At 39.2% G+C, this 26596-nt stretch overlaps 1 protein-coding gene across 4 annotated transcripts; it reads left to right on the top strand.

Moving 5' to 3' along the window:
- Nucleotides 1-1381: 1381 nt before the first annotated feature.
- KEL (Kell metallo-endopeptidase (Kell blood group)) lies at nt 1382-24625 on the top strand. 4 transcript variants are annotated; one of them, XM_062593848.1, is made up of 18 exons: nt 1382-1516; nt 6497-6638; nt 7677-7880; nt 8698-8822; nt 9725-9871; nt 10430-10495; nt 11534-11722; nt 12093-12238; nt 13745-13868; nt 14387-14497; nt 15560-15658; nt 16209-16286; nt 16721-16824; nt 18073-18183; nt 20181-20248; nt 20494-20660; nt 21544-21639; nt 22942-24625. In XM_062593848.1, exons 1-18 carry the CDS (start codon nt 1499-1501, stop codon nt 23116-23118), a joined length of 2172 nt encoding a protein of 723 aa, XP_062449832.1. In that variant the 5' UTR covers nt 1382-1498; the 3' UTR covers nt 23119-24625. The 4 variants fall into 4 exon arrangements, with proteins under 4 accessions (XP_062449832.1, XP_062449850.1, XP_062449841.1 ...); XM_062593866.1 differs by lacking the exon at nt 7677-7880; XM_062593857.1 differs by lacking the exon at nt 21544-21639.
- Nucleotides 24626-26596: the final 1971 nt, after the last annotated feature.

The raw sequence follows: 26596 nt of genomic DNA, 5'->3' as shown, positions 1-26596 counted from the left end.
TGCAAAAGCAGAGCAAAGTGCCTCTGCATCTATTGGACAGTTTGGATGGCAGGAATGTTCCTACCAGCAAAACAAGAGTTGTGACTACCTGGATGTTTTGTTACTTACACTGAGCTAGACCTCAATCATTTACTCAAGGAGTATTTGCAAAATAAGATGGAGGGAGCTGACCTATTGCAAGGAAAGTGGTTTTTTCATACTTTTTCACACTAAGTTTGTTTGGTAAATATAGAAATATATAGCTACCAGTGATCTAAGAAGTAGAAAGAACTGGGAATAAGTAACTGGTTTGAGCCATATAAGAAGTCTTTTGTCACACCTTTATCAAAGTAAGATGTTAGGAAATTACACAAGCAATTCTGGGATAAGGAAGTAATCTGACTGGTGTAACTGGGAAGAAGATTTAGACTTTAGAAAACAGATCAAAAATTAGGGAAGCACTGAACAATTGAACAGACATCTATTCATCTTCAGATAAGCGAACCAAGACACTGCAGTCCCCTGAAAGACTAGACAGACTGGGAGGTAAACAGTTCTGTCCTGACCTTCTGCTTGTTTCAGTCATTTTTAAGTCGACGTCAGACTGGTCCGCATGAACTCTCTGCAGCAGGTTTCAACTGCAAACTTCCACCACTCGTTTCTAAGTTTTCAGGGAACTGATCCTTGTTCTCAGTTCTTAAAGTAAGGAAACTTCCCTCCTAAATCTTTCCTATATACATCATTAGGGAGGCAAAGACATACAGGCTGCAATTTCCTGAGAAGCAGCAAATAGTGGAAATAAGATTATTAATTAACATTTTTTTTTTATTTCTCTGTGTAAAAGAAAAGAACCAAAAGCAGATTTGTGTTCCTTCTCAAATGGATTTTTGGATGCAGGGGAGAGAGCAAAATGGAAGTCAGCACATTGGCCTTTCTCCTGGGGGGAGAAAGCACTAGAATCCAAACCCCACATTATCTTGCAATAGACAGAGGCCTCCAGACCCCAGAGCACGATGTTGAAACAGGCTATTAGCAGTAACAATATCAGAGCAAAACAGGCTCGTTGGGTGGAGAGGGTAGTAGGACTGTTGGAGAGAAAAGAAGCAGGAAATAGTTGAGAAGAAAGGTTGGAAGAGATAGAGAATCCCACACTTATGTTTAAAATGTTTTCCCTCTAGCTTCAGGAGACAAAAAAAACAAAGGAGTCCCAAGGAAAAGCAGAAGAGAAAAATAAAGTCAGTTTTATGAGAGGGAGAGGTGTTAAGGGGAGAAAGTGGGTGGAGAGTTGCAGAAATGTGTTCATTTCTCTCCCTCCCTCCTGTTTTCTTTAAGGGTGTTCTTCATCGAGCTTTTTCTCTCTTTTCTCCTCCCCACAGCAAACAGCCAAGCTGGGAAAGAGAGATTGTCTCTGATCTCAGCAGTGTATCTTGGGCATGGGAGACTGATGGTAAACAAGTAAGCAGAGGTGAGAGCTGCGGTAACTGGTAACCACGGAGGCAAAGCCTGCTCAGTGAAAAGAATGACAACTCTTCCAGAGGTAGGGAATGGCTTTGTCTCCTGGTCTGATGAGTCATTTTTGTTGCACCTGCTCTTTTTCTTCTCCTCTCACAGTTATGCTACTTACTGCCATAGGGAACTGGAGCAGTTGATTTTTTGACTTTTTTTTTTTTTTTTTTTTTTTTTTTTTCCTGAGAGTACCCAGAAAAGTCCTGCCCAGATCTCAGAATTAGTGATATGGGGTGTGGCATGAGGATCTGGGACTTCTTGCCCTCTGTATTAGTCATCTTATAGGCCATCCAGATGTTTCTTCTACTTGTAATAAATAACAGTCTGATTATTTTCTTCTTTTATTGTTTCCTCATCTTTTAGCAAAGAGTTCAGAAACTCTTTATGCAGAAATATGTGTAACTTTTTTTCTTCCACACAAATAACTGTGAGAGAACATGATATAGTTTTCTGAATGTGAGAATGACATGGCAAGGCTAATTTCTCCCCATGTAGTGTGGTGCAATTTACCTGATTTGATGTCTTATATAAATAGAGCCAGTAAAGTGTTAACTGTATATTTATAGACAACACACACTGGGCTGTTAGCTCAGGGCTGCTAAAATTTATAAGATATTCAAATACGATAGACATAGTAATATTTGTTATGTAACTTAATTATATTAAAAATAAAAGTTTATATTGTTATACTGTGAGCTGTTCAACATTGCAAAAGCTGTGGTTTTATTGTAAATGGTCATTCACTTCTCATCTGCTTTTTACTGGCTGAAGAATTTTCAGAAATGTTTGGTTTGTATACATATTTTCATATTTCCGTGAGAAGAGTCATCAGTCATAATTTTAAATAGTTAGTAGCTTTTGCTATGCTTCTAACTTTTAGTAGTCCAAATCATAATTCAGTAAACTTTCTGTTTAGTTTCACTTGTTAGCAGGTATTTTAGCTTTGACACAGGCTTAAATATTACTTCTCAAATGGAATTTAATATGCTTAATTTTATGTACTTAAATGATTTGCTTACAGAAGATAGATTTATGAAAATGCTTAATTTCTTTGCAAATTAGTCTGAAAACATGTCATCCACATGACTAATATGATGTACATAGTTTGGGCAACAGTCAAAAATGAATAATCTGTGAGTAATCTACTAGTTGAAAAATTAAACCCTTCAATTGCCTGGCAAATAATTATGAATAACAGCTCCAAATCTCCCTGCCTTTGATCTCTTTATTTCATTTGCTTTTCCTCAAAGTTAGATGCTCAGTGCTTGTTTTCTGCAACAGTACAGAACACTAGTGAAATGTGAAGTGGGGGAGAACTGGGCCAAAGGATTTAAACTTCTCTGCAGAATTCAGGACTGGCTCACAAACAGAAAGGAAGAGATGTTGAAGGAAGGTCAAACGCTTTGCCTGATTCAGCTGCATCAAACAGTTTTTGCTTTAATCAAAATGGACCCTGTTCAGATTCTGCTAGCTTAAGTCATGCTCTCATTTGAACTGAATGATTCATCGAGTAGACTAATGCAATATAAATTCAGTTGTTCATTTGCAATATAAATTCAGTTGTTCATTTTACAATCAAGAGGACAATTAGATATCAGCTTTTAGTGAGGTTAAAGGCTCTTTATTCTCTTCCATAACCTCCTCCAAACCATTTGCTTATCCCTTTATGTCAGGCATGTTGCATAAGACAAACCAAGCTATGCAACATGCCGCAAAAAGTGCTTCTGTCTCCTACAAGCTGTCTAACATTTCTGCATCCTGTGCAGAATATTTATATAGCCCATCTCACAGAATCATGGAATGATGATCTCCAGTTCTGTCTAGTTAAATCTATGCCTCCTTGACCAAGGTCCACTGAATTTGGAAGGGCTCTGTATTTCATTGTCTCTATTCTGAAAACCAGTTAGTTCAAGAATCTGACAAGGATATTGCCTAGGTTAGTGTCTTTATCAGTGTACTAAAAGAGCAATATGTGTTTATACGGATTTGTCCAAGCTATTGTCCTGATGATGATATAAGGTATGATTTCCCTCTTCTTTTTCTCTATTTATGTAGATCCAGAAGTTCTCTCAAACCCAAACATAGTGACAAAGGCTGGATTAGAAAAGCATTTCTTAGGAAAAGTGAGGTGCTTGAAGAACTCTTTTCATTTTATGGCTCACAGAATATAGACCATAGAATCCAGTTTCTGAGCAAGAGGTATACTCCTAGCTTACATTCCCCTGTCTGTTCTCTTATAATATGCTATAATCTGCTGTTCTCAGTCAGGTACTTGCACACTTCTCTAGTTGTTTCAAACTAGAGTCTTGAGGGATGAAGTCTAATGTTCTTACAGTTTTTTAAAAATATACTATTTGATGCATTTTCCATTTCGAAAAGAACATAATGTATAGGCTTGATGCAGAACTATGGTTAACCAGAATTTCTGCACAAATTGCAGCGACATTCTTAGAGTATTCTCATTTCTCAGCTTCATTAATATCTGCACAAGCATGCCATTTAGTATTTGAAAGAGATAAATAAGAGAGAATAAAGTGAGACTGGAAATTCCAAAGTTGTAAATACTTTGTAACTGGGATAGGCCGCATTTTCAATGTGAAAAAGCAAGTCTATTGTGACAGAGAAGTCAAGAGCATAGTGAATGATTTAGGTGAAAGCCGAAGGCTCATACATCAAAGGACACTTACTCTTCCCCCTTTTCAACTGGACAATTTTTCTTTCCGTCTCTTCTCTGTCTTGCTCTCCACTTGGTGAGTAAAAGCTAAAATTTTTACTGCAAGGGCATATGAAAGGAATTCAGATTTTCTCTGTTATATTCCCCACGGTGTACTATATGTACAATGCCACTATTGTCCTGTTTTGTATTTTGTGTCTTTTAATGCCAGAATTCACTTGTACATGCTTGCTCTCCACTTAGTTATTCTGTATCCTGCTTTATGTATGTAGTCAGAAATAGGATTTTGAAGAGATAAAGGCAGTTAGGCATCCAAACCTTGTTAGAATTTTGCAGGAGTCAAAGTTGCCATTTGCTTTTGAGAAGCCTCTACTAATGATCAGAACAACTGCGTGTTTGAAGGATATCATATATTAAGTGCTGCTTTTGTGTTTCTTCCTGTGTTTTCTGTTCTGTTAAAGTTTTTACATAGGAATCCCCACCACAGTGTCTGAACATCCTCCAACAGTACATTAGGAAGGAGATTAACAGCAGACTCGTTCATTTTACTTGCCTTTCCTCATGGGAAGGAGTATATGCTGTGAGGTGCTTCATTTCTTGTAGAGTTTTGCTTCATTTCTTCTTACTATTTTTGTACAGATCATGTGTTCTGTTTTTGTGGTAAAGAAGTTAAATACTGAGCCTGATGACAAATGAAGTTTAAGATAATCTTTAATTGCTTTGTGTAAGGAAGCAGCAAGAACAGGCAAGGGAAGATAAGCTAGGAACTGAGAGTCCATGACAAGGCAAGTAAGGACCTTACCCAAAAGGGGTGTAATCTCACAGTACTGCAATGAGGGGAGTAAAGCAGATTTGGTGACAGCAGCCAGGCTGAGCTAAGAGTCTAGATCACCGGGTAAGTCCATAGTGACTCCAAAGGTCAAGCCATGAAGTCAAACCTGCAGGTTAGGGCCAGGGACCAAATCAACGGGGTACACAGCCAGACACAGGCATGGTTCTAATACTGCTGCAGCATATCTCAGATGGAGATCGAGCAAGAGAGCTGCAAAAAGCTGCTCCTAAATGAAGAAGTAGGTGCCTCCACTGAGGTTTCTTCTAGTTTTTTCTCAGAGAGTTCCAAGGACAGCCAGGTTTTCTCAAACAGCTTTCTCTTATCAGAAAGCTGACCTTAAGCACTAGAAGCTAAACTCCTAGAAGGGAGGCAGTGCATGCCAGGCCCTGACCCTGCGGGAGTCCATATGAAAATCTCCAGCTAGCATGTCTATCAACTCTCATGACTACTAGTGTTACCCACTACTTGCTATACTCTTTCTCCCCTATCCCTCTTTCTTCAGGCCTTTCTATTATTTTTTATTTGTTTTTTTTCCCTTCTGCCTACTTTTCCTCACTGTGTATTGTCATCCAGCCATTCCACATTCTGTTTTTCAGTTCTTTCACTTTCCTTATACCACCAGCTTCCATTCCCATGTCTGTTTTCTTGTGATATGCTGATCTCCTTGAGGTATTTGCACATCAAAATAGGTGGAAGTAGTGGACACACAGTAAATTTCATCTTATTGAACTGTTAAATCAACTTATTTAACTTTAGGAGAGTAGCCTAGCATAGTCTTATAGCTTCCTTTGTAGTCAATGGAAAAAAAAAAAGATCAATATCTCTGAATGATACTTCAGCTTGTCCTAAGACAGATGTCTGAAACAGAAGGGGTACTCATAAGGTGCCTAGGCTCCTCTACTGATTAAAAAACAGACCTAGATTACTAAATACAAGCAAGTTTAAGTGAGATAAAACCTGTCTGTATATAAGATATCATCTGTGACCTGAAACTTACTGCAGTTTTTGGAACATGGTAAGTCTTTTCTCCCATGTGAACTGGACTCCAAGGCTTAGGATGCAGGAGTTGCTTCTTGCAGAAAGATCTCAAAAGAATGCTCAGGTTGGCAAACTGTAACAATAGATGGTGAGCAATTGTTTCTGCAGCCATCAGACACAAAAAGGCTTTGATACCTCCAGGATGTATATGCAAGGTGATCCCATAAACTAGAATAGAATGATGGGAGACAAGCCCTCACATAGAAAGTTTTATAGTTTACGGATGCATAATTTTTAATGCTTTGCAATAGCTATATCTGGAAAAAGCAAGGAAAATGAAGTAAGTGAGGAAACTTCTGGGAACAGAAACATCTCAGAGACTTGGACCATTATAATTCTCTAGCACTAGCCCCATCAGTCATTTCCTATTAAAATAAGTGAAAGTTAGAGTGTATGACAAGTTCTAACTTTAATAGAAATTTTTCTCTCTTCATTTTTTTTCTACTTGTCTCATTTTCCTTCTTCAGGCCTGTGACCTGGAGCTGAGAGCAGATGCAAAGAAGGAGAAATGTCCTCAAGGGAAAAGCCTACTTCTGTGTGCACTGCTGATCAGTATTGTCCTGGGCTTTACAATGCTTATTGCCCACACAATGATGAGCTGTGGTCTAGGTATAATACATGATATCCTTTTCCCTGCCTTTTCATTCACCCCATTTATAAGACCCCTTCCTTCTATCTCCCTTCAGTGCTTATTGGGCTTAGCATCTGCGTGAGAATCAGACTTTCAGAATCTCAAGTAAATTTAAGAAGATATTAACTGTAAACAGGGTATACTGTTTGGCCTCCTCCCTGGGTCATAGCTCCTACTTGAAGATCATCCCCCTCCATCTGTCTTCCTCCCTCTGCCTTTTAATATGCTTGGGTGCACCCTTGAGGGAGAGCAGCATTATACTTCCCAGCAGATGTCTTTTTTTGTTGAATCTCATGATCCTGACCTACAACTTCTATGTGACACTGTAGTGCTGTACTGTCTTGCTCTGTCTGTAGTTGACTCCAGGAAATGGGGCTGAATCTGAGGTGAGGCACTCCTCCACTTATCCATCCCTGATTTCATAAGTCTAGTCCTAGTTTTCTAGTACCATCCAGTGTAGTCATGTTATGGAGGGAAAAGTTAGAGTCTCCTGCTCAATGCGGAAGTTGTGAAGAGAGACTGGAAACATTCAGTTCCCTTTCAAATTCACTAAACAGTTATTTGCAAAAAGGTTTCTGTACATGTTTTAAACCTAAGTCCTTCCCTTGTTTTGTGTGTTGATGCTATCAGTAGCTTCTTGTTAATATCTGGCCAAATCAGTGAATGCTGAATCAGAGAGCATACATTCAGAAGGCAGAGTAATCCAGTTTGTGACTGCCTCGACAGTACCAACACAGGACACCAGCTCTGGACTGACAATCTGTCCTTCATTTACAGAATCTCCCTCATAAAGAGCAAAAACAGTTTTCCCATGAAGTCCATGATAGCACATGCTTTATTTCATATTCACTAAAAACTTACAGGGAGTTCAATGCTTCACATGCAAAGAAATTTGTATCAAAAATAAATCTTTTGAGGGAAATGTCCCACAGATAACTCCTTCTCATTTTTTGTTTGGCCTTGTTCTCACTCAGCATTGCTGCTGCTCAGTTGTCTCCTGTTTTCTTCCTGAGCAGGATCTTGTGATGCTGAGGTGGATCTTGCACTATTGGCCAGACTCTTGAGTTCTAGGAATGACACAGTAGACCCCTGCAAGGATTTCTACAAATATGCCTGCGGCAGCTGGGAAGGCAAACGCTCGAGCAGAACCACAGAAGAATCATTAAATGTCTTTGATTTATTGTTGGAAGAAAACCAGCTGATCCTGAAAAAACTTTTAGGTAGGGACAGGAGATGATTGGTGTGTTACCTTCAGCATCTTCCTTGGTTAGAACTGATAATACTGATAACTAAGAGAACAGTAATTCCCAACAGGGACTGATTCCAGTCTCTTCACTCTTCTATCATTACAGGTATAGATATATTCCTGAACATGTCATATTACAGTAGACATATTATGAACAATTCAGTTCCTCTTGCTGAGTATTATGGAAGTCACACTCCAAATTCTGTCAGAAAAACAAGCCATTTTTCTGTTGCCATGTGAAAGTAGCCCTTTTGGCTGTCTTTGAACCTACATGCTGGCCCTGTCTTGACTCCATACCGGACTGAAGCCTACATATCTTCCTGTTATACTCCAGTTTCAATGCAAAAAGACCCATGGATCTGGCTCATGGCTCAGGAAGAGTCATGGCAAACACTGGAGGATCTCTTGCTCTGTATGCCTGGGGAACACACATTCTGACATGCCCTGACAGTAGTCCAGGCACAGATTTAAGATGTGGACGATGTTTCACAACACTAGATGGATTTCCATAGAATAGAAGGCAGTTTTCTCCTTTTTCATAGTTAGATTTTCTTTAGCTTGGATGGTCACAGATTAACTTTCCTGTTCCAAAGGTTCAGTAGTAGTGACTAGTATGGATGTATTTGTTGAATTGCTTTGAATCACAATGCAATGTAATATTTCATTATATCCTTATTCTGCTTTAGTACTTCCCCTGGCTTTCTTAATTGCTGCTTTTGTAGGGATATTTTTTTTTACTTACTTTTTTTTTCTTTTTTTCTTTTTTTTTTTTTTTTTTTTTTTCCCCTCAGAGGCCCAACAGTTTGGGGTAAGAAGCTCAGCTAAGGAGAAAGCAATCCTGTTCTACCGATCTTGCATGGATGCTCAACGAATAGAATCCCAAGGAACTCAGCCACTGAAGGGCCTCCTAAATCAGGTGAATATTTATGTTATTTTCTCTCTCTACAGAAGTTAATTCTGGTAGGGAGAAGAAAAGAGTGAAGTGCTGATGAGATATTCCTATATTTTCTATATTCCAGATATTCATATCTTTTTCCTATGCATTTTGCTAGCCTCTGGCCCTGAAATAAGCTGATGGTTCACAGCCCAACTTCTAAGAAATATAGCTTCTTGCTTTAAATGCTGTCTCCCAGTTTTGGCTTTCCAGCACCATGTCCCTGAATTTGTCCTCATGACCTAACACTTTAAATCTCAGAAGCTCAGTTCAGTAGGATACAACTTACAGGTTAGGGAACAGCATGCAAAATGGGTGAAATTTTGTGTTTAAGATCTGATAGCCATCCACTACTGTAGGCTTCTGGGAGGCTTGCTTGAAGAAGAAACTGCTGCTCTTTCGAGGCTGAGTACCAGGGAGGGATGTCCCTCTTCCTGTCAGCAAGGGGCATTTATGCTTGGTCTTCAGGGAGAATGGGCGAACCTTTCAGCAGAAGGAACAGCAACTGTAGGTCCGTCTGTGAATCTGCTCTTACGGAGGTGGGATGTTTAATCCCTGGATGTCATTCTCACATTCTCTTTAGAAAAATATGACTTCTTTCCTCTTTCACTCCCTTCTTTCCTATACACTCTGTTCTATTGATAATTATCATCACTTTTCCCTATACCGTGCCATTTTGCAGTTTGTCACTTCACTTAAGTGAAAGTGACAGGTCATTTTAAAGTCAACAGGGCATGCAGAAATCTTCATGGATTTCACCTGTTGCCCTTTGCCTTCTTTTTTCTCAAAATGACTGAGCTCATAGAAGTGAAAAAAAAATTGTAAGTAAGGATCAAATAAGTATATTTTTCTCCTGCTCTCATGTTGCCTCTCTCCCTCTCTAGGTTGGTGGATGGAATATCACAGGCATTAGGAAAGCAAAAGATTTTAACAAAACTCTTCAGACTCTCATGAGCAAATACAACACCTTTCCCTTTTTCAGAGTCCATGTGGGGCCTAGCCCCTCTGACCCAAACACCAATATAATTCAGGTGAGTGGACTGAGAAAACAGGATTATCAGGAAGCACTGGGAATAAAGAGTCAGTTACACAGCCAATGGGATCCAGGCTTACTCACATTAATTCTGTGTTCTTCTCTGAAAAAAAAAAAAAAGTTACTTAAATTTTTCTATTCAGTTCTTAATTTTTAATTATCTAAAAAAACCCTTTATATCCTTAGGATAATGAGGAAATGATGAAGAAAAAATTACTTCTTTTTTCTTATCTCTTCTGCCTGACCAGTATAGATTGGATTTTGTCATTAAAGGAACTGGTTCTTCTTATGTGCGTGGGTATGAGTAGTGCAATAATGGTGCAATAGTATGATAGTGCTATTGATGTAGTACTGCTACTATTAGTATTGTGACCCATATGGAAATATTTAATAATGTGACTTATATTTGAATGCAGGTTGCAACAAATTTAAGAATTTATAACAGTTGACATTTCAAATTCTGTGACATAGAAATAAAGAAAGCCTGCTGAATGTATTATTTTTGTGTTTCCAGTGTTTCTGGAAATAGTTTTTTTTTCCTTCACTCCTTTTGCAGATTGACCATCCTGAGTTTGAGATGCCACCTGAGAGTAAATTCAAAGAGAAAAAAAAATATCTTGAGGTAAAATATCAGAAGCAGAAGCAAAGTAAAAATAGTTGTATGGTGTAGGGATCTCATTGAATTGTCTCCTAGTTCAAAGTGGCCTTTTTCCAAGGTGTGTGGACAGTGACCTATAAAAATGTATCCAGAAGGACTTTATTACAAAATTGCCTACTTCATTAAAAGAAGTTATTTTGTAAGATGTCATCTATTTTAGCTGATAAGTTTGAAACTTCCTGGAAGAGCTTGGTATAAGTTTAATGTACTTGCTAAGTAATATTAATGTAATATTAATCTAGGCTTCTCCTAAAGTTTCATCTTGAGCAAATCTCTCAAAAACTTCTCCTTCTCCACAATAAAGCTTTATAACAAGTTAATTAAAATGTATGTGTTTTGGGGGAGGGGTAGCTAGCATTTTAAAGCTAATTGTGAAAGTGTTAACCCTAAGCTAGGGGAAAAAAAAGCTCTTTGACCTTGAGAGTCATTGCAACAAAGTTTATTTCATCACAGTCTCCTTGTTTTTCTGAACTGGATAAAAATTGAGTTGATTTCAGTTTTTGAGCCTGACTCTTCTGGAAGAGTCCTTAAAAATGAGCCTGTTCACCCATCACAAACATTTCCTTGATAGCTCAAGAAAACAGAAGCAAGAATCTGCTGTTTCATCTTCACCCAAAATCTTGACTCTTTGTATCACTGTCCACTACATTTCTCTCTCTATTCCAGAGATGGCAGGCCTGCAGCCCTAAAATGATACTGACATTTAAAATGCTAGTAAAGTGAGACAAAAATAAGATTATTATTGACCTGGAATTCAGTGTTCTTCACCGAGAAAGCAGCTGTGCTCAACAAACTGTGTTCCACATGAAGAATTAGATAAGGATTTTGCAGTGAAAAAGATAGTTTTAGGGGGCAGGACTGAGGCACTTTCCAGAGACTGAAGCTTATGTGCTTATGACGGATGGTGGGTGGGTGGGTGGATGGATGGATGGATGGAAGAATGGATGAGGTGACTTAATTTCAGTCATGTTTCTTCCATTGGTCATGTGCTCTGTATTGCAGGTTCTCCGTGTGTATCTCTCTTATTTGGAGAAATTAGGGCACCTACTTGGAGGGCCACAGGATGTTCCTCCTGGCTCTTTTTCCCTTACCTTGTCCTTCATCTCTAACCTCCAGCGAGCTGTCACACCACTGCAGGAAAGGCAGCAAAGAGGCATGCTGTTCTATCGCACTACCATTAGGGAGCTACAGGTATTCATATCTGGAAGATCCAGATCAAAAGAGATATAAGATACCTTGTTTAGATGCCATTCCCTTGCAAATTATATGTGTAATCTGTTGAACTCTCATGAGCTCTCAATAACCCGTTGGCTTACTGTCTCTTATTGGTAGCATCTTGGGCTTTTCAGGCCCCCAGCTCCACCATGCTCCCCAGGTAATTTGATAAAAATATGACTTCTCTCTTTTTTTCTACTATAATCAATATCTGTCTGATAACCACAGCTCAACTAGTTGAAAATATCCCTTATTGGTATTAGGGAATGTATCCCAGTTTTCCTATTAATTCTTATCACTTAATCTGGGTGTATAGTTCAACATGTAAGTTTTGTTTCACTTTCAGGAAAAGGCACCCGCAATCGACTGGCTGCAGTGTCTCCAGGCAATCTTCCAACTTGTGCCAGTGAACCTCTCTCAGCCAGTCGCAGTGCATGACATGGATTACTTGCAAAACATGTCACGGCTTATTGAACAATGGCAGAAGGAAAGGTAGGAGTTAATATCTGTGATTGTAGCTGTTCATACTTCAAGAAATATTAACTTCAGATGCCATAAATTAAAGAAGTCTGTGGTAGAGATTGCTGAATCCAATGGCATAATGGATGCAAGGCAGCTGTGGCTCCATATCCCCAGGTTCAGCCAATCATGAAGTTTAACGTATATTCCCAATAGGCTTGCACCTGCACACACAATATACATACATGTGTAATATATATATATTAACAGCTGGCCACACAGATCAACAAGAGACAAAATGCAGTGCCTTTATTGCCACACACACTCACAACACTCATAAAAACATGCACAGTCCCAAGTGGTCCAGTCTGTTCCTAGTCTCCAGCTGATCAACACTGAAGTCTGCTAGTGGAATACCTGTTTATCTCCCTATCTGCCTGGATAGATGTATACATACAATAAAGATCACTCCAGTAGCTGATCTTTGACACTCCAGTAGCTGATCTTTGATACTGCTGGCCCTTAGACTAACAATCTCCTAAATTTTACAATTTGACTCCAGCTGAGGGTACTCAGACCTACAGTCCTACTCACTGGCTGATCTAGTTTGAAGTTCACTAACATTCTCACATACCTGTTTAGAAGAAAAAGCACACCCACACAGAAGATAGTTAGGAATGGAATTTAGTAAGTAGATAGGACAGACTGCAGTGATCATGTGTGGGTCTCAATCAGACAAATGGCAAGCCATGGGTTTACACTCAGCTACCCCCTCTTATCCCCTTTCCCATATATTTTCTCATGCTTGTTCCTCCCAATCCACCATGATACCTCCTTTTCTCCTCCTTTGGTCTTTCCTCCAAACACCGTCTAGCAAGTATCACAGATTCCCACTGCTATGGGCTCTTAAAATAGCCCATAGTAAGTTTTACGCTATTTTTAAAATGCTGTTCCACCTGTCTCTCATAATGAATCCTATACCCTGTAAGCAATAACCCCCTTCAGTTTTCGAGGTATTCCATGGAGAGAGTTTCTGTGGTTGGCTGATGTCCCCGGGTTTCACACCTCTGTCATGGACCAGTTGTCCTCCTTTGATAGCCCTAAGAGTAGCCCATTCAGGGTGCTTTGTTACCACTGATTTGGCTACTTGGGTAGCTCAGCTTATTGTTCTTCTTAAAAACTCTCCAAGCCTTTGTGTTTATGGTGATTAGCCTTCTGTTTCATTATCTAACAATCTGAATGTGGCTGTTGATGGAAAAAATTCACCATACTGATCTTGCACTGCTGTTGGAGTTGTTCTTGACTCTCTGGCACTTTCAGTAAGCTTGAGCACTGTTTTCTGCCCAGCATTATTCATATTCATGTTTAATTCATAAAATTAAGCACTATTTGCTGTTCTGAACTTAGTTTCTTCTGAGTTTCTTCTCTCGCTCTTTTTTTTTTTTTTTTTTTTAAAGCCAGAAAGTGATATCACTTTAATATGGGCTTAACTGGGCCTCTGGGCCTTTATATTGATTTTTAAATGCCCTTTTCCTACAGGGTCCTTCACATCTACATGATTGTTTGTCTGGTTGGAAATCTCTCCCCAGCCCTTGACAGTCGATTCCAAGATGCACGCCTGGAGCTATCTAAGGTTCTTCATGGAAAAACGGTATCTAGAATGGTGAGTTAGCCTTCTGCCAACTTCTTCAGCCTCCACAGCAGCTGAACACCCTACGACACTCCTTCTGGATGTTCTCTTCATGTGTCTTCTGGATGTAGTTTCTTAGATCTGGGGAGAAAAAACACTCTTGCCGTGCCAGTAAATTCTTTCTGTTTCTCAGAGAGATAATAATGTCGAATTTGATGACACCAAAACCTTTAGAGAGCTCATTGCTCTATATTATGGGATAAAAGACAACATACAGAGGTCCATCTTCCTTCTTTTTATTTGTCTCAGCTCCTAAATGAGTCCTCATCCTGTATGAAAGTAAGTAGATTAAATCAATTCTTTGTTTTATTTAAACAAAATTTTCTGAGGTGCCTTAGATGGAACTATATTACTTATTAGTCATGGCTGTCCTTTCTAAATAATAGCATATATGTTACTGATTCTCTGCTTAGATATCTTTCTATTGTCTTCATCTTCCTATCTATTTTTACTCACTCTCATGTGCCCTATTTCTTTCTCTATTCTTATAGCTCCCTGAAGAGCGCTGGAGGAAGTGCTTGAGTGAAACCGGTTCTTTCTTTGAACCAGTCCTAGGGCAGATGGTCGTGAAAGAAATTTTCCCTCAACAGAACAAGAAACTTGTAGGTATTCATCTTTTTCTGCCCCAAGCACATCTCTTCTTTCTTTGCCATGCGAGCTTAGAACGATATCAAGGAAGCAAGGTCATGTGTAGATTGTATTCCTGTTTACATGTTCCTGTGCATACTTACTTCTATTTCTTTGAGAAGGTGAGCTGTTATCAGAACGTCAGGACTCTTATTGCTAGAATAATCGATATTAAATACTAGCAATTATCTTGATTATGTCTGCAAACATAGTCATGCATTCAGCCCCAGCACCTATGAGAACCCTACAAATGCATACAGTCTCTGCATGCTTCCTGAAATTAGTTATCACAACTAATGATGTTCATGACTAGTTCCAAAATATTAAAATACAGTTTGCAATATCGTCCCAACAAGAAACCCTATGATAGTTAGCATTGGCTACATAATGTTTGTGAACATTTATACAAAAACACATCAATGACAGAATGTTCTGCATGGATTCATGACAGAAGGAACATCTGCTTGCACTTCTTTTTTTCCTTTGAGGATAAGAGTTCCTTTTTTAAAGGAAAATGAATGTAGGCACTGAATTATATGAAGAGTTTACAGTGTGTAAAAGTAACAGGAAAATAACTCCAAGAAAAGAAAAAAAACTGTGTGTACTTGAAGCACAAACCTGAATGAACAAAGTATAACTTTGTGAAGGAAAGTCTCACATTGCTGTAACTTTGGAACAGAAGACACCAATACGTAATACTTGTGGATCCCAAATTTTCATTTCAGTTAAGAAGTGGGGAGAAATTTTGGTTTGGTACCATCCAATAGGGATTGAGTGCAAAACAATTATACTTCCCTCTTGAGAGGCAAGAGAAAAGGTGTATGAAAGAGAATGCTGAGCCTAATGAAGGACCACAGTATGCCTAAGAAACCTAAGATTAAACAGATGTAGAAACTGAGTCTCCTCTTTCATTGAGACAAGAGGAATCATCCCCCATTTGCTTTGTAGTTGAATTGTCAGAACATGAGAAGACATTAGCTACGGCTAACCAGATGTTTTTCTGCAATCCTGACAGTGCTTTCTTTCCTCTGTGGTAGGCTGAACAGATGTTCTCTGAGATCCAGCATGCCCTCTATGGCCAACTGCATCGATTGAAATGGATGGATGAGCAGACCCGCCTAGAGGCTAAAGTTCTGGTATGTGCAGAAGGTACAAGTTACTGAGGCCTTCCTTTCCCTAAAGCCTTTAGAGAAGGAATAGAAGGGACCTGCACCTTCACACATTCCTAACCTTTTGTACAAACACATGATATTAAACAGATCCTTTAAATATACTAAAAATTGTAGGCGGCTTTATAAGTGCAATTGCATACGTGCGATCATTCAGTGATACATCGATACAGAGAGGATCAGTGTTTGTCCATTGACAACCCTAGTTAATTGTATTGAGATACATTGCACCTGCAGATTTGCACACAAAGAGAGATTAAAAACTATGAAGCTGAATGTCAGAAAACAGCGTTCAAAAAAAAGAGTAGAGTTCCATTAGGTCTCAGGCCATTGAATTCAGAAAGTGGAGTAGTAAGAGGAGATGTATTGCTTGAAACAGTAGCTGTCATTTTAAAGGACTGATTTGTAAATCATATTTACATTATTCAGAAATACAGCTTAAACAGGACTTCCAGAATGTGAAGCCTTCTATTGGTGATATTTCTTTTTTTTTTTTTTTTTTTTAATATGTTTTCAGGTTTCCAAACTACAAGTGGAAATTGGCTATCCAGCTCACATACTCCAAACTGCCAAAGTGAACCTGGAATACCAGAATGTGAGCTATATAATGTGAACATGCCTGCCTCATTACTGGCAGTTTATCTGTACCAACTGCCTGTCAGTGAAAGAGACTAGGATCATTGGAGCAAGGCACATATTCTACTGTTCTCTTTCTGAGAACAGGTGGTCCAGAAAACCTGTATCTATCACTTCTACTTTGTTATCTATGCTTTCTCCTATCGAGAGGATAGGAATGAAAGGGATAGATTGTGACTTGGATGTATGCTGTGTTTGGCCTGTGGATATCTTTCCTGTCATACCTTAAACTCAAGTTCTTTAAAAGTGGGAGAGGAAAAAAAGAAGTATTTCGGTAGTTTGTCTTTTGATGAGTCCCTTTCTTTACTTCTGGGACTTTGCTCTTTCTCATACTGCCCAATTCATTCTTCAGTTATGCCCTATGACAGTCACATTGCCTGTCTCTTCCCTTAGTTGGAGATAAATCAAGAAACGTTTCTCCTCAATGTGGTGGCTTGCTTGAAGGCACTGAGGGAGACTTCCTACAAGAAACTCCTTCAGCATCACTCACAGGATAAGTAAGTTTCAGAAACTTAATTGAAAAAAAATCACAGATTCATAGATTTGCAGAATAGTTGGGGTTGGAAGGGACTTGTGGAGATCATCTAGTCCAACTCTCTGTGCAAAGCAACCTATAGGAGGCTACTCAGGACTGTGCCCAGCCAGGTCCCATCTCCACACTTTGGACATGCCAAGTGTGAAGACTCCCTCCTTTGACCACCCTCACAGTAAAACATTTTTTTCTATATTTAAATGGAATTTCCTATATTTCAATTTGTGGCCATTGACTCTTGTCCTAAAATACCTCTGAGAAGAATCTGGCCTATTGCCTTTACACTCTCCCACCAGGTATTGATACACATTGATAAGATCTGCCTGGATCTCCTTAAGGCTAAACAATCCCATCTCTCTCAACCGGTGTTTATATGACAATTGCTTCATCCCATAGTCATTTCAGTGGCCCTTCACTGGACTCCTTCCTGTACGTCCCTCTCTTGTACTAGGGGGGAGGTGCAAAAATGGATACAGTACTCCAGATGTGGTTTCACCAGTGCTAAACAGAAGGGTGTAATTACCTCCCTTGACCTGCTGACAACCGTTCTGCTAATGAGGCTCAGGTTGCTATTGGCCTTTTTCTCTGCAAGGATGCATTGCTGACTCCTACTCAAAAAAGCCTTTGATATGGCAGCCTCTCTTGTAGCCAATTTGTATTCAGTCTGAGCTCATGCTACCAAAAGTGCCATCATTGTGGAGGAAGCCTAAGACCTTGAGGAACACCCTCTCCTTTTCTGCCCATTATCATAAAACCTTGAGTAAAAGGGATAGTTGGTGGTCCTGGACTCAGTTATCTGGCAGCAAAGTACTGTGTTGACAAGAACATTGGTGAGGTTGCCTCAAAGGTAACACACGGGATGCTTTTGAAGGCAGATGATATAGACAGGCATGCCTGGGACCGAGGCTGCCTGAAAAGTACTGTATGCAGCATATTACAGGAGGTTAGTAACTATGGCTTACTTGACAAGGAAGCTGTGAAGGGGGAATACATGAATGTATATGAAAAATAAGCTATTAGCAGTGACTGTGTGTAAACAAGTGAAGATTTATTTTAAACATCCTTTACTATAGATGATGTGAACTTCAATGTTTGCCTCTGCTGCATGTAAGTGGTATTGAGGAAACCATTTCTGTACACGCAGTGGAGGAAAGCAACAAAGTATAAAATAAGGAGTTAATATGTTCTCTCATTTCTCTTTTTCTACTTCTAGTTGGAAGATTTCCCCCTGGGATGTCCATTCATACTACTCGCTAAGGCACCATATGGTGGTCTTCCCTGCTGGAATGTTTCGCAGCCCTTTTTTCAACCCAGAGTTTCCCAGGTATGGAGGGACTGCAAAGGTGGAAGCTGAACATAGTTCCCTTTACTGCATCATGTTCCATGAAGGGTCTTAATAACTCTATCTTTACCTCTTTTTCTTACTGCATCCCAGAAAGAAACCTCCATAAATAGAGGACAGAAATAAAATTTAGCTTTTTCTAAAGCCAGATGATTACTGTTTGCCAGTTCTGCCCAATAAACTCTGAAAGAGTTTAACCGTTGACTCTGCTGGACCAAAATCAGAACCTAGTAACAAAGCTGAGTCTATTTTCATCTGTCACTAACTGATACTGGAAGCTTAGATTTCTTGGCGTTAAGTATGAGTCCAAAGAAAAAGGCAGAAATTTCATGCAGGTTAACTGCAAAGACGTTAATTCACCTATGCCTCTTATTTTCTAGATTCAAGAATCCCTATGAAATCCATTGAAAATAGGAAACTAACAGAGTAACTTCTTGTTAGATGTCCCTTCAAATGGATCAAATACAATTCTGCTCTTTCTTTTTTAAAATAAACCTCCTTCTAATAAGCAGATATGTTTTTGCATTCTGAGGCTTCCCTTGCAACAATGATTCTTATGCAGTTCTTGTAGTTGGGTTCATCATATTGAACAGATCTGTTTAGCAATAATTTTTTTGACATTAAAATCACTAAAAGTAGTTGATCGTGAAAGTCTTGTTTGTCCGTTCTTCTTACACAATAATGGGTAAAGACTTGTTGAAATCTCATTACATTCTAGAGATAAGCTTGTACTGTGGGAAGAGGCTTAAGTTTGAAAGAAACAGATGTCTCATTAAAATAATACTTTTTTCCATAGTAATCTTCTACCACTAGCTGTACAATATCCTCTGGTGCTTGCAGTGTTTCAGAAATTCGTTATCATATCAAGAACTTATTCTTGATAAGAGTTTATTCTTTCACAATGTGAAAATTGTTTACAGTAATGTTTACAGTGATATGGGTTCTCATTCATCATATTCTTTATGTCTGAAAAAGTGTGCAGCTTCTTGCTACTTTTGCATTCAGTGTTAGATAGCAAAATACATTTTTCTCACTGTCCTTTCAGTTCTGTAGACTCAGAAGCCAAACTTGATCAGCTTTTGGTGTGTTGGCACTCTAGTATGTTCTCAGGTGATGCTCCAGATTTTAAATTTTACTGTCAAAAAGAACTCCCCATTTTTGATGACTCTGAGGATATTTAAAAAGAATATGAATTCAGTAGAGCAGTAGTATTGTTGCAAGCTATAGAGCTTCTGAAAGAGCAGCTCTGAGAGATGAGCTCTTATGTTTTTGTCAGTGCTCTATTAACTTCATAGTGATGTAATAACGATCTTCTATATTCATTTAATACTTCGACAATGTTAAGGAAGAAATGAGCTCATTGTTTCGTATTATGGAAAGACATTTCAGTTGGACTCTTGTTTATGAGAACATTTGTAAATTCATGGCATAGAATCATAGATGACCTCTGGAGGTCTCTAGTCCAACCTCCTGCTTGTAGTGGGACTATTGCCAAGGTGCAGTCAGAGAATTTGTAGTCAAACCTTCATGACTTTAATTTGTCTTGCCAGCTATACATACCATTTTTGACTACCCTGTTGTTACAAGATTATTTGTCCAGCCAAGCTACCTTTCATGAGTACCATTGCCAATTACTGTTTATGTAACAGTTCAGCAGGTAGTGGGTAACTAAGGACATATCTCAATAACAATACATTTTCATTAGAGTCAGTGTTTCAACAGACTATTATTATTATGACTTTTGGGCTGGGAATACTCTAATTCATGAAACAATTTCAAGCATTGTTAGGGTAATTTATATTTTTATTTGGATTTTAGGGAGTGTGATGCATCTGGGAGGCAATAAATAGAAAATATGTCTGTGTTCTTTCAGAGCTGAATGCTTCTGCACAGCCACAGTGCTTAGTGGCTAAAGAGAAAGAATGCTCACCTACCCTCCTTTTCTTTTCAAAAATTTTCTTTTCATGTTTATTTTTCAGTGCTGTGAACTTTGGAGCCATTGGGGTCTTCATGGCACATGAACTTCTTCATGCATTCTATAGTTATGGTGGGTACTGGCTGGGGGTGAAACTTATCCTCTTTGCTTACTCTTTCAGGCTCCTAGTTGTACTTTCCCTCAAGTGATTTAAATCCTCGTTCCTATATCAATGTATACATTATTAAGATGGGTGAAGTTAAGGAAAACCCATTCCATATCATGTGGACTATTAAGACGATCTCAATGCTTAGTATGGGGAATGTAAATGAACAGCAAAAATAACTTTACTTTCTAGGATTTTTTTTCCCATGCAGTGCTACCTGGGGGCTGTCCTACCTGCAACAGGAGTGCACTACAGCAAGCTATAGATTGCTTGGTAAAACAGTATGAAAGCTACTCCATGTTTGGCTTTAAGATCAATGGGACTTTTACTCTGTTGGAGAATACAGCTGACAATGGAGGGCTTGCCGTTGCTTACCAGGTATTGCTATCTACCTACTTCTCTAATCTTACAGTCTCACCACACAACTCAACCAACCGTAAGATTGCCTGTGCATCGCTGTCCTACATGCTGCTCCAGCCCTAGGCTCCTTATGCATCTTTGCCAGTGCAGTGTATGCCCTGCATGTCCTCTGCTCTTCCAGTCATAGGTTTACCTCACTACTACTCTATGATGCCACTCCTCCCCTTCACCCATTCCAAGGTGGGCCTTTTTTTACTTCCCCAGTTATGTCAAAAGTAGGTAATTATTATGTCACGCTTATGTCATACCTAAGGAACTAAGCTGAGACATTTAAATTCATTATCCCCATGAGGTAGAATTCTGTGTCGTCTTAAAACAATCCCGTAATAATTCTTTCAGCATTAACTTCTGTCTAGAAAGAATCTTTGATTTCTTCATGAAGGAGTTCAAAAGTTTAATTAATTATGGGGTGCAGTGTGCTCTGAGATCTTTAGGTCTCAGTTGGTAGTTTCTCGCACTAAGAATGTTGTGAAGGTTCACATGCACAAAGGGTTATTGGTGGCAACTGTGGCAATAATATGCAAAGTGTTTTAGTTTTTATTCAAATATTGGTGACTCATTTTGAAAGTAATTTTCATTCTTTCACAGTGCAGTTACCACATGTCCTCTTCTGACCATCTGTGTGTAGTAGAGTCTGAAATGGGGAGCACAGGAGCTGTATTGATGTTTTCCCTTCTTAGACCCATTAGGAGTATGATCAGCACCATGACACTTGAGAGTGAGCAGAAAGAGATATAGACTTGTTAAATTCATTAGATTGATATATTTCATCAATGGAAGACGTATTTTGGGGAAACTGTCTGAAAAGGGTATTATTATAATAAATTTTCTTTCTCCACAGGCCTATAAGAATTGGCTGAAAAAGCACAGACAAGAGAAGGATTTACCTAAGATCGGACTTTCACATGATCAGCTCTTTTACCTCAGTTTTGCTCATGTAATGAATTCCAGGATAGTCAGGCTTCTGTCTCCCTCTCCATTATCCTGCATATTGTTTTAGTTTGTCTTTCTTAATGTTCAAGTCTCTTTCACCTTCTTTACAGAACTGGGCATGATTAATGTTGTTGGAAGATTCAGAATTTCATGTAGAAAGCTAAAATTCACATATGGGGCCCCTATTCTATAGTGAGTCTCAAAGCTAACAAAAGGCCTATCTGTGAACAAAGCTCTGAAACCTACCAAGATTAAATTGTTGCAGACAAGGTGTGTCAGAGGAAGTGTGCATCATAGCCAGCCTCTGAGTACTTTTTTGCCATGGTGTTCAATCTTAGAAGTTGAAAGTGGAAACTGGAAAAAGCGTATATCCACCTATACTTTTCTTCCATCCACCGCTCTGTCATGGTAAATGACTAGAAGTCATATCATTTAGAGTGAATGACGGTGAAAAAGAAGGTTTCAAATGTCATTTAGAGATAGGGAACTAGAAGTACATAAAAACATAGCTGGTGATTTCTGAGGAAATCTCTTTTTCTTTAAAGATTTGTGCATAGCTGTGCAGTTGAGCTGCTGATCACAGATCATTGGACTTCCATGCTTGGAAAAGTAATTCTGTTATTAGTTGCTGCAATTCTATGAAGGAAACACTTTTGTGCGTGTAGTGACCTTAGAGCAGAGCAGAGTATAGAAAGGAATGAATCCAGTCCTGAAATCACAGAGGGTTGGATCTCTGTTGCAAGACTGGCATTTCAGAGGCTATGTGGCTGCTACTGCATCATTTGTCAATGAATGAAGACTGTACTCACCAAAGTGATGACCTGGATTTTCAGCTGTAACACCAGTAAAATCATATAATAGCCCCAACACCACTTCTCTAGTAATAATAGGATATCGTGTAAGCACTCATCTTTCTCAATGAGAATTAATTGCTTTTACATAAGAAACTAAAGATACTGAGGCTACATCTGTATTGTCGCATTAGACAGGGTCATCCAAGATTGCATAAATCTGAGCTTCCAGATACTCAACATTCCCTGTGTTCTGGACTAGCTAGTTTAGAAAGAGAGCAGGTGGCTTGTCAGAAAGGCAAACTGAGACAGAGAAAATGTAGAGAAGGGGAAGATGGTGGGAAATTGTGGTTGTGAAGGGAAGGATCTGAACACTCTTGGCCCCATGTATTCTTCCTTGCCTACTTCAGCAGCTTCAGGCATGCAGAATGTACAGAGACACAAAGGGGACCCTTAAGATTTATTTACACAAGGACTTTCAGGCAAACTGACTTTTCTGTTTTGCTTCTCTTCAGACAATGTGTGGATACCAGGATCCTGAGAACCTGCAGTCTTATGTGCACACAGATCCGCACAGCCCCTTGCCACTTCGTGTTTGTGGGCCTGTCAGCAATAGCCAGGACTTTGCCAAACACTTCCACTGCCCCAGCAGATCACCAATGAACCCAGCTAAGAAGTGCCACATCTGGTAATCTGCATGGCAAAGGAGGAAGAAAGATATGACTTGAGATGAAGGCCTGAACTGTGAAAGTATGGTCGTCTTGTCTGGGCTTATAGAAAGACATAGTGCTCTTATTCATTCATCTATATTCTTTTTCTTGTTATCCTTTCCTCAGCCTCAACTTGCACCTCTCAGCAGTTTATTGTAGCAAAAATTCCAGTCTGAGTTCATAGGGGAAGAAGATCTCTTCCTACTGCTGGCTCTTCCTACTGCTCCTAGCACTATGTCCCAGCTGGGATAACTCTAGAGTCCAGCAAGTCCCAAAGGAGCAAGATGACTAGCCAGTCACCTTTGGATGAACAGTCCAGGAAAGGACTGTTACACCTGTAATTCCTCTGTTTAATGGGTTTCCCTGTCTACTCCAGCAGCCCCACAGTCATATTGAATGGACAGGCCAATAAGTTGTAACCATAAGATCTGTTCATATCAGAGAGGCTCTTAGGGAGATCCTGCAGGTTGGCTACACAAACCACACATTTACACTACTAGACAAGGAAGAAACAACAACAATGAAACTTAGCAGAGTTTTAGCTTTATGCATCATCTGTGCTCTTTTATCCAAGTTCACTGGGACGATTTATTACTACATCTGATCATGCCAGACTCCATGTATTGTGTTGTACAGGAAGCGTTTTCCTCTTGCCAAGTGCTCTATGGAAAGTGGCAGCAAACAACAGAAGTTGTAACAGCAATACTGTTGCTTGCTGTCTATAAAATAAGGCAGAAAAGATATATAGGTTGAGAGAAAAGAGAAACTAAAACTCCAAGGAAACAAAATAGAAAAGAGGAAGGCATACCTATTGGTGGGAGATGGATTGGGAGCTGAGAAAAGGGTACTGCCCAACAAGATTCTCTTTCTTCCCAGTCTCTAATTTACAGTGAGGGTATGGGTGAAAGTGAAGTATGGGATAGACACAAGAGGTCCTAGAGAACTCTGAAGATTGTTAGCATGAACACTCAGAATTCCAAGAACTTCTGTGGATCTTGAACCAAATTCTCTCATCCCTTCAGGTTCTCTAATCCCTACATTTGTAAATATTCACCCTCCAAACAGGGGAATTCAGCTGATGTAGGTTTTTACTATCTAGTCAAAACTGAATTTTAGGGATTAAGATAAGTAATATGCCATCATTATGAAAACTGATAACTGTAATAATTCTCCTAATTCTTACCAAGTATTGACCAACATCAGAACATTTCAAGAACAGACTGTTCAGTGATTTCATTTTCATTAGTGAAAGACTAAAATATTAAGTGCTATTTGCTTCAGAAAAAAAACCAATATCACTTTGATTATAAACTCTTTATGGCCAGGTCTGTTTTTTTGTTTTGTATTTATACTGTGCCCAGCATGACCAGAGTTCTTAGCTGACATTCCAACACAAATAATAAATAATAACAAAATTGTGCTTGTGCTTTTCTTTCCAAGGTCACTTTTAAACAATGTATACTTCTCCTACACTCTTTTAATCAATGTTTTCCCAGAAACATGTTTATAATGTTCTGTCTTTCTTTCAGATACTATAATAATTACTCATCTGTAACATTAAACCAGACAGTGTGTAATGTATCAGTTATTTCACTATTTAAAGACTACTTGGCTTCATTATTTGTAGCATATATAGAAAGCAAAAGCTGTTTTGTTTACAGTCTGAATTTTGATGTTTAGTGTTGATTTTTAGTGTTTCTTGATAAGTAGGAGGGGGAAACATTTCTCTGGAATATGCAATTTGTTCCTGCTCTTACAATTTATGTCAAATTTAAGAATTTGCTATTTCAAAAGCAGGATTACCCTTGAATTTTGGTGAATTGAATCTGTTCTTATTTGTTACTGATGATGGTTTTACATGAAGAGTGGATGGGAGGTAGAAGAAGGGAGGTCTGACATGGAAAAAAATGCATGAGCCTTGGACTGAGGGTTTATTGCGTTTCTCAAGAAAGGAAGGAGAAGCAGCACTTTCAATATGTGCATAAGGTTCCTGCTCTTGTCCTCTGTCTTGGAGGTTTCCTGGGAGATGTGGATGGTTGAAGAGAGGCTGTGTTGCCTAGTAGGTGATTATGAAATGTATGTAGATGTTCAAATTGCCTTCATCTGCGATGATAGCAATGATTTCTGGCTCTATGTCACACATAAGAAGAGCAGCACAATGCTGCCAGTGTTGAGGAAGAGGGCCAAATCCGGCAGCATATCCTTCACCGCTGAATTCCTCAGCCTTTCAGAGTCCTCATCCTGCACCATGTCAATCACCTCCATACCTTCCCCTGTTGACGAGGCCACAAATGTTTCTTCCATTTGCTCCCAGCCTGTAACTTAGCATATGGGGGAGAGGGGTGCAACATAAGCTTTCTTCTCATTCTTTCCTTTCATACTTGCATCCTTTTGACCTCTGATTCCTTCGCTTTCTTTTTTCTCTCTGCTTTCTAAATTTTCAAGTCCATTTTACCCTTATTATGTGTCCATTCTCTCCTTCACAATATCCATCTTTTCATTCACACTCCATCCCACTCTCTGCCTACTTCCCTCGTCCTTTTCTTATGTCTGTCTGTCCTCACTCAGTGCATATTCCTCTATGCTCACCCTCCCCACAGTGTTCTCAGAATTCCAAAATGTGATTGCTTGATATGTGTGGATATGAGCGTGCACATCTAGTGTAAACTTCTCTCCTTTTGCCCTAATAAGTGCATGCTATTGTTGCAGGGTAAGTCCCTCATCCAGAAAGGAGAGGAGACCATCATCACTGCTGTTTAATGCAAGGAACTGGAATAACTGGGACTGGAATTTGGGTCTTCTGGTTCAACACTTGTTCTCCTTTCTCCTGCAGTTTTTTTTCCTGTCTCCTTCTCTCAATACAGTCTTTCCTATCATCTTGCTAAAAGTCTCTTTCTTCTATTGATTTTCCCTTTCCTTATTTTCTCACTCTTACATTTTGCCAATTTCCCTTCATCCTCTTCAACACGCTTCCTCCCTGGCTTTTGCCTATCTTGCTGTCTCTTTTCACATGTTAGTCCCACTCCTCAGACTATTCTCCCTGAATTAATGCAATTTGGTCCTATTGCCTGGGCATGGTTTGTGCTAGGACTACATCTCATTATTATTCCTCAATTTCATTGCTTCATGGTAGCCAGGAGAACGGTGGTCAGTGGAAGGAGCAGAAAGACAGAAAGAGGCTTGTCTCAGGCACTTGCCAGGAAACAGTGCTTGAATAGCCAGCACATCACAAGCCACAACCTCTGTTCTTTTTTTTTTTTTTTTTTTTTTTTTTTTTTTTTTTTTTTGTAGATGGACCTATTGTCACTTCAAGAGGAACTGACCTCTTCAGAAAGGGTGCCAGATCTTGGAGCCATTGCTCCAAATCTAGCAGACACAACTGGGAGTTCTTGTCTTTTCCAGGGTACAGCCAGTCAGTCTTTTTTATTTAATTTTATTTTTTTCAGGCATTAGAGGCAGT

This window comes from Rhea pennata, chromosome 1, assembly GCF_028389875.1.
Source record: "Rhea pennata isolate bPtePen1 chromosome 1, bPtePen1.pri, whole genome shotgun sequence".
NCBI classification, from domain to species: domain Eukaryota; kingdom Metazoa; phylum Chordata; class Aves; order Rheiformes; family Rheidae; genus Rhea; species Rhea pennata.
This window is presented reverse-complemented; position numbering and strand designations above follow the sequence as displayed.

Bases quoted from the DNA above. Each gene is read 5' to 3' on its own strand.
- KEL (XM_062593848.1), top strand. The intron at 7,881-8,697 runs GTAGGGACAGGA...TTTTCCCCTCAG, and splicing joins GATCCTGAAAAAACTTTTAG to AGGCCCAACAGTTTGGGGTA. The intron at 8,823-9,724 runs GTGAATATTTAT...CTCCCTCTCTAG, and splicing joins TGAAGGGCCTCCTAAATCAG to GTTGGTGGATGGAATATCAC.